At 32.2% G+C, this 13,402-nt stretch overlaps 1 protein-coding gene across 3 annotated transcripts; it reads left to right on the top strand.

Annotated features, from left to right (window-relative positions):
* The first annotated feature begins 6,170 nt into the window (after positions 1-6,170).
* Positions 6,171-12,231, top strand: LOC110018973 (probable transcription factor KAN2). Of its 3 annotated transcripts, none has more exons than XM_020716471.1 (6): positions 6,171-7,158; positions 7,236-7,312; positions 8,003-8,045; positions 8,304-8,451; positions 10,765-10,822; positions 11,749-12,231. In XM_020716471.1, exons 1-6 carry the CDS (start codon positions 6,558-6,560, stop codon positions 11,860-11,862), a joined length of 1,041 nt encoding a protein of 346 aa, XP_020572130.1. In that variant the 5' UTR covers positions 6,171-6,557; the 3' UTR covers positions 11,863-12,231. The 3 variants fall into 3 exon arrangements, with proteins under 3 accessions (XP_020572130.1, XP_020572129.1, XP_020572131.1); XM_020716470.1 differs by having other exon boundaries at positions 10,762-10,822; XM_020716472.1 differs by having other exon boundaries at positions 10,762-10,846; positions 11,749-11,827.
* The last annotated feature ends 1,171 nt before the right edge of the window (positions 12,232-13,402 follow it).

Here is a 13,402-nt window from a genome sequence, read left to right as displayed (position 1 = left end):
AAGATAGACGATCAACACAAAAATACAGAGCCGTGACAGGATGTTGTTGATCACCAATTCTCTTTAGTTTGATCGGCCATCACGACCAGATAGACCATTCATTTTGGTTCGGTCAGTCGCCCCCGATTCAATCGACCATTCACTTGGATTTGATCGATCTCCCCTGCCGACTTCTTTCAATCGATGCATGCTTGGTTGCATTTTCAAATCAAGCTTGTTTGATAGGTTTATCTTATATGTTACATATGTGACATGTTCGGATGTCTCTTTGAGCTTCTATGTGTGGGGTGTCTTTTTGAGCACCCCCACTTCTTGTGTCTCGCTGAGCACCCACACTTGAAAGTGTTTTCCCAACATACATCACTATATGCACGGGGATAGACACTTGTACACGTTCCGAGGAGATGTCTTATATGAGCCACTTACCTCGCTTCCGACGACACTACCTAGAGTGTTATAGATATTTCATCTTGTGTTGAGTACTAGTCATGCTTCCAAGACCATAACATGTACAAGACACAATATGTGTTCGTCTAGGTTTGTGATTCTCACAAGCAAGGATTGTATCACATAGTCAGTTTGACACAAAATTCTTGCACGTATGTCATTTGAGTGTCATTTGCATGTTATATGCATGACATCTATCATATGCCAGTTGCTTGTTGTATGCTTCACTTTTCTCTTATGGTTGTTACATATCTTGCATGTTTGCAAGTATAATCGGTGAGTGCCTCTCGAGTAAGGTGTAAATCCTCATTATAAGTGTCTTTTTATTGTTGCAACTTCACTCGTAGCTGGTGTCTGCTTGTTGCATTGTGCTCCGGATCCCTCGGGCATGTGTAATTTTTTTCTCATAGGTAGCCTGTTTGATCGGTAAATCTCCAAGCGTGAGATGTATCCATATTCTAACTTACCAACTAAAAAGTTATGTTTTGAACAGATTCTTGCTGGAAAGAAGATAGACAATCAACACAAAAATACAGAGCCGTGACAGGATGTTGAAAAAGGAATGAACCTTCAAGCAAGCTCCGATAGAGAACCGGTTCAATGCGGTTCAAATAAACTGACCTACACATATATAAAGGGATACAAACTCTTTGGATGAAGCATAGCTCGATTTCTCAGCAGAAGCCCTAGAATGCCGAGAAGCGGCATGCAGGAGGCGATGATGCTCCATCCATGAAGGAGAAAATCTCATGTGTCAAAGGGATGTCCACCATCATTGCTGGTATTGACAACAAAAATTTGTCTTTTGGACTGGCTATGTTCAAATCCCTAAACTTGACACAAACATGGATTAGTCCACTTTTCTTCCTAACTAGCACAATATTGGCTAACCATGTGGGCTACTACTCTTCTCTTAAAAATTTAGCCTCTACTAATTTCTTCACTTTGGAACTGACTTGTTGCTCTATCTCAAGGCACATTCTTCTGGGAAATAGTTTTACCAGGGTCATATCTCTGTCCACCCCTAGCCTATGCACTGCGATTTCTGGGGATAATTCTTCCATTTCATCATAGCTCCAAGCGAAGCAATCCTTAAATTCTAACAATAATTTGACTAATTTTGTGGATTCTTCCTCATTGAGTAAGGAACTTATAAAGGTAGGTCGAGGCTACTCCTCAGTCCCTAGGTTAATTTCCTTCAATTCATTAATAGTTGATTCAATTTCTTCCTCAAATTCTAGCGGGGCATTTACTATTAACTAATCTTGAGAAACATCCTCTACATTGAGGTATTCCTCTTCTGATTCACTAGCAACAACCATACAATATTCTGAATCAGCGACTGGTCCTAACGTACCAAATCTGAGACCCTCTTTCGAGTTCAGAGTTTGACTTTTAATATTCCATAACTTTTCAAAAAGTTGTAACTTATCTTTTGGCATTTATTTTGGAAAATATCCCTTTTGAATTAACTTTTGTACACAAGGACAAAAGTAACCAAAAGTTAATTCCATTAATTCATTAGAATCCTCATCCATATTTACATAATTTTTTAGATCAGCAGAAGTAGAAGCATGGTAAAATTTGATCGGCTTTAAACCAACGCTATAAACTTCCTCGACCTCTAAACTCTCAACCTTTTGAGGGGGAATTAGAGTAAGGGTTATGACATTCACATAGGGGTTGATTCAATAATACATCAACTCATATTCACTTTTCTCCACATCTTCAAAGGATATCTCATACTATGGTTTCTTCTATTTTATAATCATCATTTCCTCTTCGGAGCTTTCTAAATCATCATTGTTGATGGTCTTCTTTAGGGGTGTAAACGAACCGAACACGAACGAACAAAGCTTGTGTTCGTGTTCGGTTCGTTTAAAATTTAGTTTGTTTGAAATAAGCTCGTGTTCGTTTCTTAACGAACGAGCCGAACACGAACCGAACACGAGCTGTTCGCGAACAACGGGCCAGTTTGACATCCCTAATATTAATATATAAAAATAATATTATATATTAATTATATAACTTATATTATATAAATATACAATATCTATATTAGTATATTACTACTATAGTATATTAATATATTATTATTATTATTTTATTATATATTATAATTTATAAAATTTAATGTTTTAAAATATAATAAATTTTTTTATTTATAGTTATTTTATATTATTTTATATTTCAAACAATAACGATTCGAACACGAACGAACGCATCACTGTTCGTGTTTGGTTCGTTTAACTAACCAAACGAAAAAAATTTGTTCGCGTTTGTCTCGTTTACTTATCGAACGAATCGAACACGAACTCATTGTTATCGAACGAACGAACTGTTCGCGAACAACGAGCTTTTTTGATAGCCCTAGCTCCAACTCTACTCGACTCGCTTACACCGTAAATTGAGAACACCACGTATATATATTACCTTTTAGTACATTTTAGCTCTTGAAATAATAAATAAAAAATAAAAAATTGTTGCACACAAATTATTTTATCTGATGCCATTGGCAGAGCTCAAATTCACCCCGAATTACTGTAGTTATTTAATCCACTGTATTTATAAAATGCAGATAACTACAATATATTGAAAATAAATAAATAAATAAATAAATAAAATATATTGTGGACCCACATGCATGTAAGCCCTCTTAAAAAATAATAGATTTTCTTTATTTTTTTATTTAAAAAAATAATTATTCAGGCAATGGGAGAAGGGCTTATAAATTATTTGGGTCAATTGAGTTTAATACGATATTATAAAAAATGTTGAAGTTCAAAGTCCAAGTACCGAGATAGAAGAAAATAATAAATATATATAAAAGGTTTAATTACGCGAGATAATATAAAATAAGTAAATAACAGTAAAAGATAAGGATAAAAAAGTAAAAGATTTAAGGGGCTATTACATAATTACATACATTACCCTTAGAAACATTTTTATTTATAAATCTACCACAATCTTTCATCCATCTTTCAAATTTTCACTCATACCAATGTTTTATCCCAAAATTTCAATGGTTTCTAAGTATTTATTGAGGAAATGCAAGCTTTAGATGGCATTATGTGTCTATATTAGAGATTGATTGAAAGCATGAACTTAGTTTGAATGTATAAAATGAAATCATAATGATAGGAGGATCAATTCAATGCTTTATCCCAAAATTTCAATGGTTTCAAAAAGTATTTTAAGGAAATGCAAGCTTTAGATGGTATTAAGCGTATATATTAGAGGTTGATTGAAAGCATGAAATGAAATATAATTTTATGACGGATAAAAATAAAGTTAGAAGTAGATGTGGAACTTAGTTTGAATGTATAAAATGAAATCATAATGATAGGAGGATCAATTTGTTTATGATAGATAGTTTTGATGGTCCTTCATCTCCAGGGATGTCAATTGCGAGTTCCCAAGTCAAAGAGCCTTGCTAACAACTCATATTGATCGACTCTAAGTAGATCGATGTAGGATTTTTCTATCAAGACTTTGACACCACATTGTCTATTTATGATTCTATTTGAGCATGTATTATATGTATTCAATTTGGGACCTCCATGTGTCCTCCACATGATTGAAAATTATGAAAAAAGGATGAAGAAGGTTGTTGCTCAATGCCATTAACTTTTTGGTACAACCAATTAGAGGTTGACTTTTTTTTTTATAAAATAAATCTCTTCACACCCTTCTGCGACCTCTTTTTCTTCATTTCTTCACTATCAACAATCACATGGTAATGCAAGGGATACCTCCATTTGTATTTTGTCCTTTTTAATAAATTCATTTCTCTCATGGCACTATGGACATACACTATACATTTGGTTGACAAAATTTCACCATCTTTGTATGTCTTCTTCTATATCCCCACTAAAATGATGTCCCCACTCTTCCAAGGCCTATAGCACCAACTCTAGGATTCAAGCACCGATCTCTTATCACTTCATCACCTTTCCAAGTCACGTGTAAAGTATCAACATCATAACATAACATAGATTTCCCAAAGAGAATTCATATGTGAGGAAAGAAAAGTTAGTCTAGATTTAAATACTGACTTCCATCATAAACTCATGAAAACAATTCATATTTTTCTATCAAAATCCTTAATATGTTATATACCTCAACAATCTGTGTCTCCTAGTAGAATATTATTGTTACGACTAATTATATTTTAGAGGGTACCCAACAAAATTGTCTATAAAGGCAGCATTGACCATGCCTTTCAATTCTTTCATGTAATTACAACATATTTTTCAACAACATTTCTAGCAATGATCAATGCACTATCTCTTAGGAAATCATTTCCAACATAACATATGCCAAAATAAAGTAAAGCATTTACATACATACCACACAATTCTTATGTATTTACATATCTGGCACCTAGACTATGATATTCACATACAACCACTCAAAGCTCTAGCGGTGCATCACAAGTGCTGCTATCATTTTCTTTGCAAATGTCAAATACATTTTTCTCTGACATTAAGGCTTTAATAATGTGAATAAGAAAATTTTGGTGCTAGATATGTAAATACATAAAACTTGTCTAATATTTATGTAAAAATGGCAATAAAAATAAGAACAATTTACGTACCACATAATTTTTATGTGTTTTCATATCTCACATCAAAACCTTCATATTTACATTCATAGCACTTTGGCCCTTTAATTAAACCAATGGATAAAAATGTGTATTTCACTTTTAAGATGAGATAATAGTGCTATTTTCTATATGACATTTAAAATTCAGTGCTTTGTCTGTAAATATGAAAACTTAGGTTTGATATATATATACTTTAATATTTTATAAAAAATGGCATATATATATATATATATATATATGAATTTATGCTTAAAAGATTTTTTTTATATTAGAAATGGTACAAATGTTAAATATTAATAAAAAAACTTAAAGAAATGTGAAGTGTATAATTGCAGAACATTTTTCACTCAATTTCTGACTTTCACTGCAAATGAAGATGTCTTGCTGCTACCCACACTTTAAACAGGCACAAATAAAAGCAATCATGAAGCCAAATTAATATTTTTTGCTATATAGAACATCTGTACGCAGCTGCCATTACTTGCAGTAGCTCTTAGTTCCATGGAATTAAAAAAAGGTAGCTGTTTTCTCTCTTTTGGGGAGAAGGAGAAAAAAATATTAAGTAGTTATGAAAATAAGAATGGATATACATGGAAAATTTGCATTTATACACTCAAAACTAAAGCAGAAAGGATATAGAAAGCAAAAGTTTCAATGTTATTTTTCAGAGAAATGAAACCCCTCTTTTGCTGTGCAATTTCACTTGAGATGATATGAAATGTGATAAATTCAATTATAAATGATATATGTTCCCTCAACACCAATGAGCTTGACATAGACCTAACATGCTAAAAATTAAATGTTCATGTGGGCATAGAAAAGTGGGCTCTCTTCTTTCTATTCCAACCATGCTTGAGGACATAGGAAAGGATGGAGAAAATTAAAGCAAAATTAAAGGAAATGAAGGGGGGAGAAATAATAATAACATGGCCTATAAAGAAAAAAAAAAGGTTTTTGGAGGTCAAATCTAGAATATAGAGGGATTAAGTGATGTGATAGCACACAACCTACCAAACTTAGAACTTTAATTCCAAAGATTAAATTTTTTTTTTAATTAAGAAAATCAAATTAAATAAACGGATAGATCTGTAAAAGAAGTAGGGATCCAAATTGCAAATCCTGTTTGGAGATTGTTTCCTCTCTCTCCATCTCTTCCTCTTTCTATCTGGCATGCACACACTCACAGAGCTAGAGGAGTGTCATTTTCTTATATTTCCGAAGAGAAGCAAGAAATTATTTTCACAATGCCTCAAAGGTGCTTTTACACCTCCACTTCATCTTTCCTCTTTACATAGCTCCATGTCCAACACCCCCTAAAATCTCCTCCATTCCTCTTCCAACCACCACAAAGCTTCCTCCTTTTTACAGTTTTTATCACAGACGAGCAGAAGAAGAAGAAGAAATACAAGCAGGAAGAAGAGAAGAGAGGAGATCAGAGAAACAATTCAAAGAAAACTTAACATCTCTTCAGTTCTTCTCACTTTATCAAAACCAAATTTTTAAAATGGAGCTATTTCCTGCACAGCCAGACCTATCACTGCAAATAAGCCCTCCAACTACCACCAAGCCAAGCTCAAACTGGAGCGCTACATCAGAAGACACCATAAAGTTAGGGTTTTGGAGAAGCGCCATCAATTCCAACTCCACCACCACTCCACCACCATCCAATCCCTCCCCATCCTTCTTCTCCTCCTCCTCCAACGCAGCTGCAGATCTCTCTCTCTCAGACCCCTCTCTCCCCCTTCACTCCAACCACCTCCTCCATCATCACCATCACCATCACCATCACCATCACCCACCCTTCCTCCATGAACGGCCTTCACTTCCTCCCATTAGTGGCATCCCCGTCTACCACTGCCCCCCTTCCTTTCCTTTCCCCTCTCACCATTACCACCTCTATAACTCTTCCTTGACCACAGCAGCTTCCAATCACCCTTCACCCTCCTTCTCGAGGTCAACTAATTTGTCTTCATCTTTGTCATCATCTTCAAGATTTTTCCCACGGTTTCCCACAAAGCGCAGCATGAGAGCTCCCCGGATGCGCTGGACCTCCACACTCCATGCTCGCTTTGTCCATGCAGTTGACCTCCTCGGCGGTCATGAGAGTAATTATAAAGTCACACTTTTTCTCTCTCTCTCCAGTTAAAATTTTCTTATGTTTTCCTATGTTTTTGGATCATAGGGGCGACCCCCAAGTCTGTTCTTGAGCTCATGGATGTGAAAGATCTCACCTTGGCTCATGTGAAATCCCACTTACAGGTAAAGTGATAAGCTTGTCTTCTTCTCTCCTTTCCGAATACTTTCAAGTTTTCTTTTTTCATCAGACTATTGTTAGGCTTCTTCTTTTCTTTCTGATCTTTTCCTCGATACTTGCACAGTTTGCCCACTTTGTTCTTATCCCATCTACAGATTTGTTGTAAAGATTGAATCTTTCTTATTATTGGAAACGGGATAATTACAAAGATTGCATTTTGTTTATAGATATGTAGAGCTTTTGTTTCCATTTTCTTTCATCTTCTTTCCTCTTTCTCCTTTGGCTACATTTCATATTGTTCTCATAATCCCTCCCTCCCTCCCCCACTCTGGCTAGCCTCCTTCTCTCTATAATCTTCCAGATTTGTAAGTTCTAAGAGTCAGGAACAGCTTTTTTTGCTTGCCAATCAGAAAACTTTACCTTTAAGGTAGGAAGAGAAAGGAAAAGGTTACTGCGCATCATTACTTCATAATTTTTTCATCATACATCTATAATTACATCTGATGTTACAATAAATGCATGAAAAGCTGTACTCATAATTAAGATCTTAGATATGCAGCAAATAGCTTATTTTTCTCTTTAAAAAAATTATCTCCGCATTATTAAAATTTATAATCTTAATGAGTCTGTCATAAATTTTTTAGTATTGCTGCAATTTTGATTAATTATTTCGATATAATTGTTCATAACCGCAGATGTATCGGACTGTGAAGACCACTGATAAGGCTGCATCTCCAGGTATTTTCTTCTCGAAAATCATAAAAATATATCCAAGTAGCAGAATTTAAAATCTTGACTGAACATAAATTTTAGTGAAATTATTATGACTAAAATCAACATCTTTTGTTACAAAATACATTATTTTTTTTAAAAAAATTATGACTAAAATCAACATCTTTTGTTACAAAATATAAGATAAAAAATTTAATTAAAGTATTTTTAGTTGCATTTTAAATCAAAATATTTTCGTTCTGATTTTGTGAATAATCATGATAGGTCATGAAAATGATCCCATTGAGATATTTGATGACAACTTGCTGGATTTAAATAACACCGTCCGAGGATCCGAATCATCTGCTCAGAAAGGAACACCATCAGGACAAAATGGAATGAATTCTTATGGTTTGTGGAGCAATTCTTTCAGGTAAATTATTCTTCTCCGCTTTAGCAAAAAGTATTACGTCTGTCATTCGGACGATGTGGATCGCACCTCGCTGTCTATTCGATGGCATGGATCTTCGACCACACCTCCCTCCAGTTTACCTGACATAATATATTTTCTCACACTTTGACAGCTAAATTTGATTTAATTTATGCTTTCTATGTGCAAACTTGCTTAATTCATTTATTTATTTGGTCTTATTAGGGAAAGTCTATTGCATTTATATGGTTTTTTTTTTCCTCCAATCTTAGAAAAAACTGCAAACTTTTTCTAATTTGTGACTTCAATATTCCTAAATTCGGTTATTTACATACATATCACATACATATCACTCAATTACTATGTAATTGCATATCTAACATCTACTGTTTTACATTTATACTGATCAGATCTTTCATATCATATAAAAAATATCTGTATCTTGACCTCTGAAAAATGAACCATACCTTTTCATCCATAGATGAGATGTTATGTATGTAAAAATTGAAACTTAGGTTTTAAATATGTAAATATATAGGAATTGCGTGGTGTGTATGTAGAACTATCTAAATTTTATTTATTTTGAAAGTAATTTATGTCTGATAATTCTAAACTAAAACTATAGCACAACTTAATGTTTTGGAGCTTTGCTTGCCAAAAAAAAAAGCTTTTTATCTCCTACAATAAAGCCATTTTTTTTAAATTGTTGGCTTTGAAAACAAAAAGTGATGCCATGAAAGCAACAAAAATAACTTATTGTTCTGATTAAAGTGTTACTTCTTAGTTAACTTTTTTTTTTTTCAAACATTATGAGGATTGCAAATCATTAGTCATGTTGGGAGTTGTGCATTTAGAAATTAGACCCACTACAACAAACTTGAATTGTAGGCAATTTTTTAATCATATGACTTAAGATTACATCATTAGTTAGATTTTTTTTTTAAAGTGTGAAGAAAAGTATCTTTTAGTGGACCTATAAAAATGGAAGAGTAAAGGGGAATAAAAAAAAAATATTCTAAATTGTGAACCTTAGACCTTAAAAAGCGTTACAAAAATATAAATAATTGTTTGCATTAAATCAACTTTAATATATATATATATTTATATCGGAGGTTCGAATCCCGTGGCGCGGGCTCTTTGAATCAGGAGCAAGCACACGAGGGTTTTTGGGTTTTCAACTCATATGGTGGAATCAATATTTGGTGCCCACTGGACCATATATCAATTTCACCTTTTTTTAATATATATATATATATATATATATTATAATAATAATAAATTACAATTATTATGAATAAAGAAAGAAAATAAGATATCACATCATTATTTGTATTAAATCAACTTTAATAAATATAATATTATTATTATTACAATTTTATATTATGACTTCTTATAGGTATATGAGTTGAAGCTTCCCTCCTCCCTTCATTCCGTTTCACCAAATATATGAATAGCAATATTAATTTATCACCGTTATAAAGTCAAAATTTATTTTTGCATAACATGTAATATAAGATATAATTATGATATGTTGAAAATGATAAATCAATACTCTATTTTTCTATCATATATATATATATATACAAAAATTGATTGACCTAATGATATGAAGACCAAATCTTTCGCGTAGAAGTTATATACATTAAAGTACTCACAAAAAGCTAGAGAGATTATTGTATTATTCCATTTGCCTATGATCACATGGTCATTGCACCTTCATGATAGTGGAATGATCTCTCCTTGTAGTATACAATAAGCTAAATACCATCTAGGTCAAGTCCCACTACACCAAAAAAAAAAAAACCAACTTTTAAATATTTATGAAAGGGACTATCTTTTTTGCACTCTCATTTGAGAAACAATTTGTAGTTATTACTTAAATAAAAGAGTGTCATTTGGTTCTGCTAATAAGGAATTTTTAAAGGTACACCTAATAAAAAGATGATATGACATGAATTAAATATTGTGTTTTTTTTTTTCTGAAGATTTGTGGACCAAAAGCTTGCAAAAGTGCCCTTTGTCAGAAGGCCAGAGGCTTTGGTGCAAAAGCTAAATGATCCTTTTGATATTTCCTAGCAGTTTCCTCTAATTGAGATCAGTAATTGCTGATCACATGGGATTGTGACTTTATTTCAATCCATATATCTCATAAAGCTGCTATCTTACTACAAGCAAGTAGTGAAAGATAGTCCCTTTTTTATTATTTATGCTTTTTTCTATTTATTTTCTCCTTTTTCTTTTCACCAGTTATTTCAAAAACTAATTTTTATTTGCTGAAATTCACACTATCTGCATGATATATGGTTGTATCAGCAGAGGGTTGGTTCATGACAAACAAAAGGAATCCAGCGCTGGAAGCATGTCTTCACTGGAGGTACCAATTTCAAGCACATTCTGAGTTAAGATCTTATTTTATTTGAAATATATAATTTAACTAATATTTTTCTATTTTTTTTTCATTATTATGATAAAAAATTAACATACAATTGCACAACTTTTCCCATGTTATAACTCTTTCAGGACTTAATTTGAAAGGCTTGGGTGGTTAAAATCAAAGTGTTGTTAGATGAGCATGGTTAATCAGTCATAAAATCCTTAATCCACAAGAGTTATCTAAAAATTGTCTAGGCATTATAAAAAAGTGTGATTAAATAATTTTTTAGGCTTTAATTAGCTTTAAGAAAGGAGTGATTACTATTTGATACTAAATCACATCATTTGAAAACTAACTCAATTTTTTTATAATGATCATGCAAAAACTACATTAATAAGCTATAATTAAAAAAAATGTGTGATCAAATCAACTATAGATATCCTTATTAACTTTTCTTAAGTTTTAAACTATACATAAACACACTACAATAATTTTGTGTATCAATCACACTTCATACAAGAAATATGTGACCAAAAAATATTTACTAATGAGATATTCTTAAAAAAACTATAACTAAAACTTAATATTTTTAGGCTTTTAGCACCATTTTTATCTTAAAAATTCAATTTTTTTTAAAAAAAAAACTATAAATTAAGTAATAAATTATTTTAACCACAATTTCTTAGCAATGAACCTCAATTGAATCTCATCACATATCTTTTTGCCCATAAAAATGAAAAACCACTCTAACAAAACATGTGATTAAGAAGAATAGCAAAAAAAATTTAATTTTTTGTCTCCCATTCACATAAGGGAGACCATAACTTAACTTTCCAACACCATCCCAAAGTTCTAAAAGTGAAATCTTTAAAATTTTCATTGAAAAGTTATGTGAAAGGGTAATGTAAATTGGTTCAATGTGACAGAGCGAGATGCAATCAAGAAGCTTTGAGATGATTTCAGACATAAACTCTTCCTGCATCTCAGACAGCAGCTCCAAAAAACCCAATCTTGAGTTCACCTTAGGGAGGCCTCATTGATTATAACTTGAAAGGAACAGATCTGAAGAGGTCCCAGCTCCGTCTACCAGCTTTTGCATCAAAAGAAGAAGAAAAAAGATGAACATGGAAGCCATTATTATAGCTAAAGCTACTCAGCAACCAGAGGAGAGAGAGAGAGAGAGAGAAATTAAATGTTTGCAAAAGCAAAACAAAGTTGGAAGAGTGAAAAGGCTATGTTCTATGAATCTGTCATCTGGTTTTTCTGTTTTTGGATGCAAAATGAGAAAGAGAGAGAGAGAGAGAGGGTATCTTCTTTCCACAGTCAAAAAAGAAAAGTGCGGGGGTCCTTAATTCTATTGCCATTTGCACGTGCTTTGCTTTTTATTTCCCAACAAAGGGTAAAGTAGAGGAGAGAAAGCTTCATATCTATTCTTCCTCCATTTAATTTGTTGAAAAGAATTGAAAAAAAAAAAACTTTTAAAATATTTGTATTTGATTCATGCATTTATAATGAGTTATGAGTGTATGAAGTTTATTAAGTATATTGTATTTTATAAATGTATCACAATAAAGTCATCATATTATTTTGGTGAATCAAATGAAACCTATGATTATTCAAAGGGAGATGATAATTTTTAAGTGAATATGAGATTTAATTTTGCTAATAAAACTATGAGTTGTGATTACTTTATGTAACCATTATGTTTACATCCATTTTTTTTAATTTTTTATTGTTATTAGTAATTATATCTCTAAAAATATCTATAATTTCAAACATGGGGTGAATAAAGATACATGATCAACGAGGTCAAAAAGATCAACATCACTTGATCCCATCATCCTAGGTTGACTTGGTGAACTCAATTATTAAGAGGAAGGATTATAGAACAATCTTACCAATCAAGGGAGTCTTTTAAAAGTTATAAGTTGCCTCTTGTTAAATATCACTATAAAATTAAAACTTCCACTTAAGGTAGCATTTGATAGTAGTGATTTTAAAATTATTATTAAAATGGTGAATTACAATGAGACTAGCTCCAAAGTTCGAAATGGTGGCACAAATGACTTGCTACTATAATCATCATAATAGAATGACTTTTGTAGCTTTTAATCACCAAACAACTCCAATTTATATTAGGTTTTTGTATAGTGTATCATGAAAAAATTAAAATGGGACACTATATGCCAAAATCTAAAGATAAAGAATTAAATTCAATTTAGAATAAAAATAAAAACTTAGTGAATGGCAAATGCCATTGTGGTTTCATAAAATTGGCAAAAATGAATAGAGCATGGCCAATTAATAAAGTTAAAATTTATTAGATCAATTGCATATTTCACTATTAAGAAGAACCTCCAGCTTACTCTAAGCGATAACACCCTACGATATGAATATGCATGAATATTAGATCATGGAATGCTTCCTTTTATTGTATATTCAAAGCTCATCTCTGAGAAGGAAAAGGCTAATTAAGAATACCAATCTTTATCATAAATGTGTAACACACTGTTGTTGTTGATCTGTTATATATTAATTAAATTGGTTGGGTGTGGTCCAATCACTTGTCTATCAAAGAAT

Source organism: Phalaenopsis equestris, unplaced genomic scaffold (genome assembly GCF_001263595.1).
Source record: "Phalaenopsis equestris unplaced genomic scaffold, ASM126359v1 Scaffold000036, whole genome shotgun sequence".
In the NCBI taxonomy this organism is placed as follows: Eukaryota; Viridiplantae; Streptophyta; class Magnoliopsida; order Asparagales; family Orchidaceae; genus Phalaenopsis; species Phalaenopsis equestris.
The sequence above is the reverse complement of the archived record's forward strand: the minus strand, read 5'-3'. Positions and strand labels throughout refer to the sequence as shown.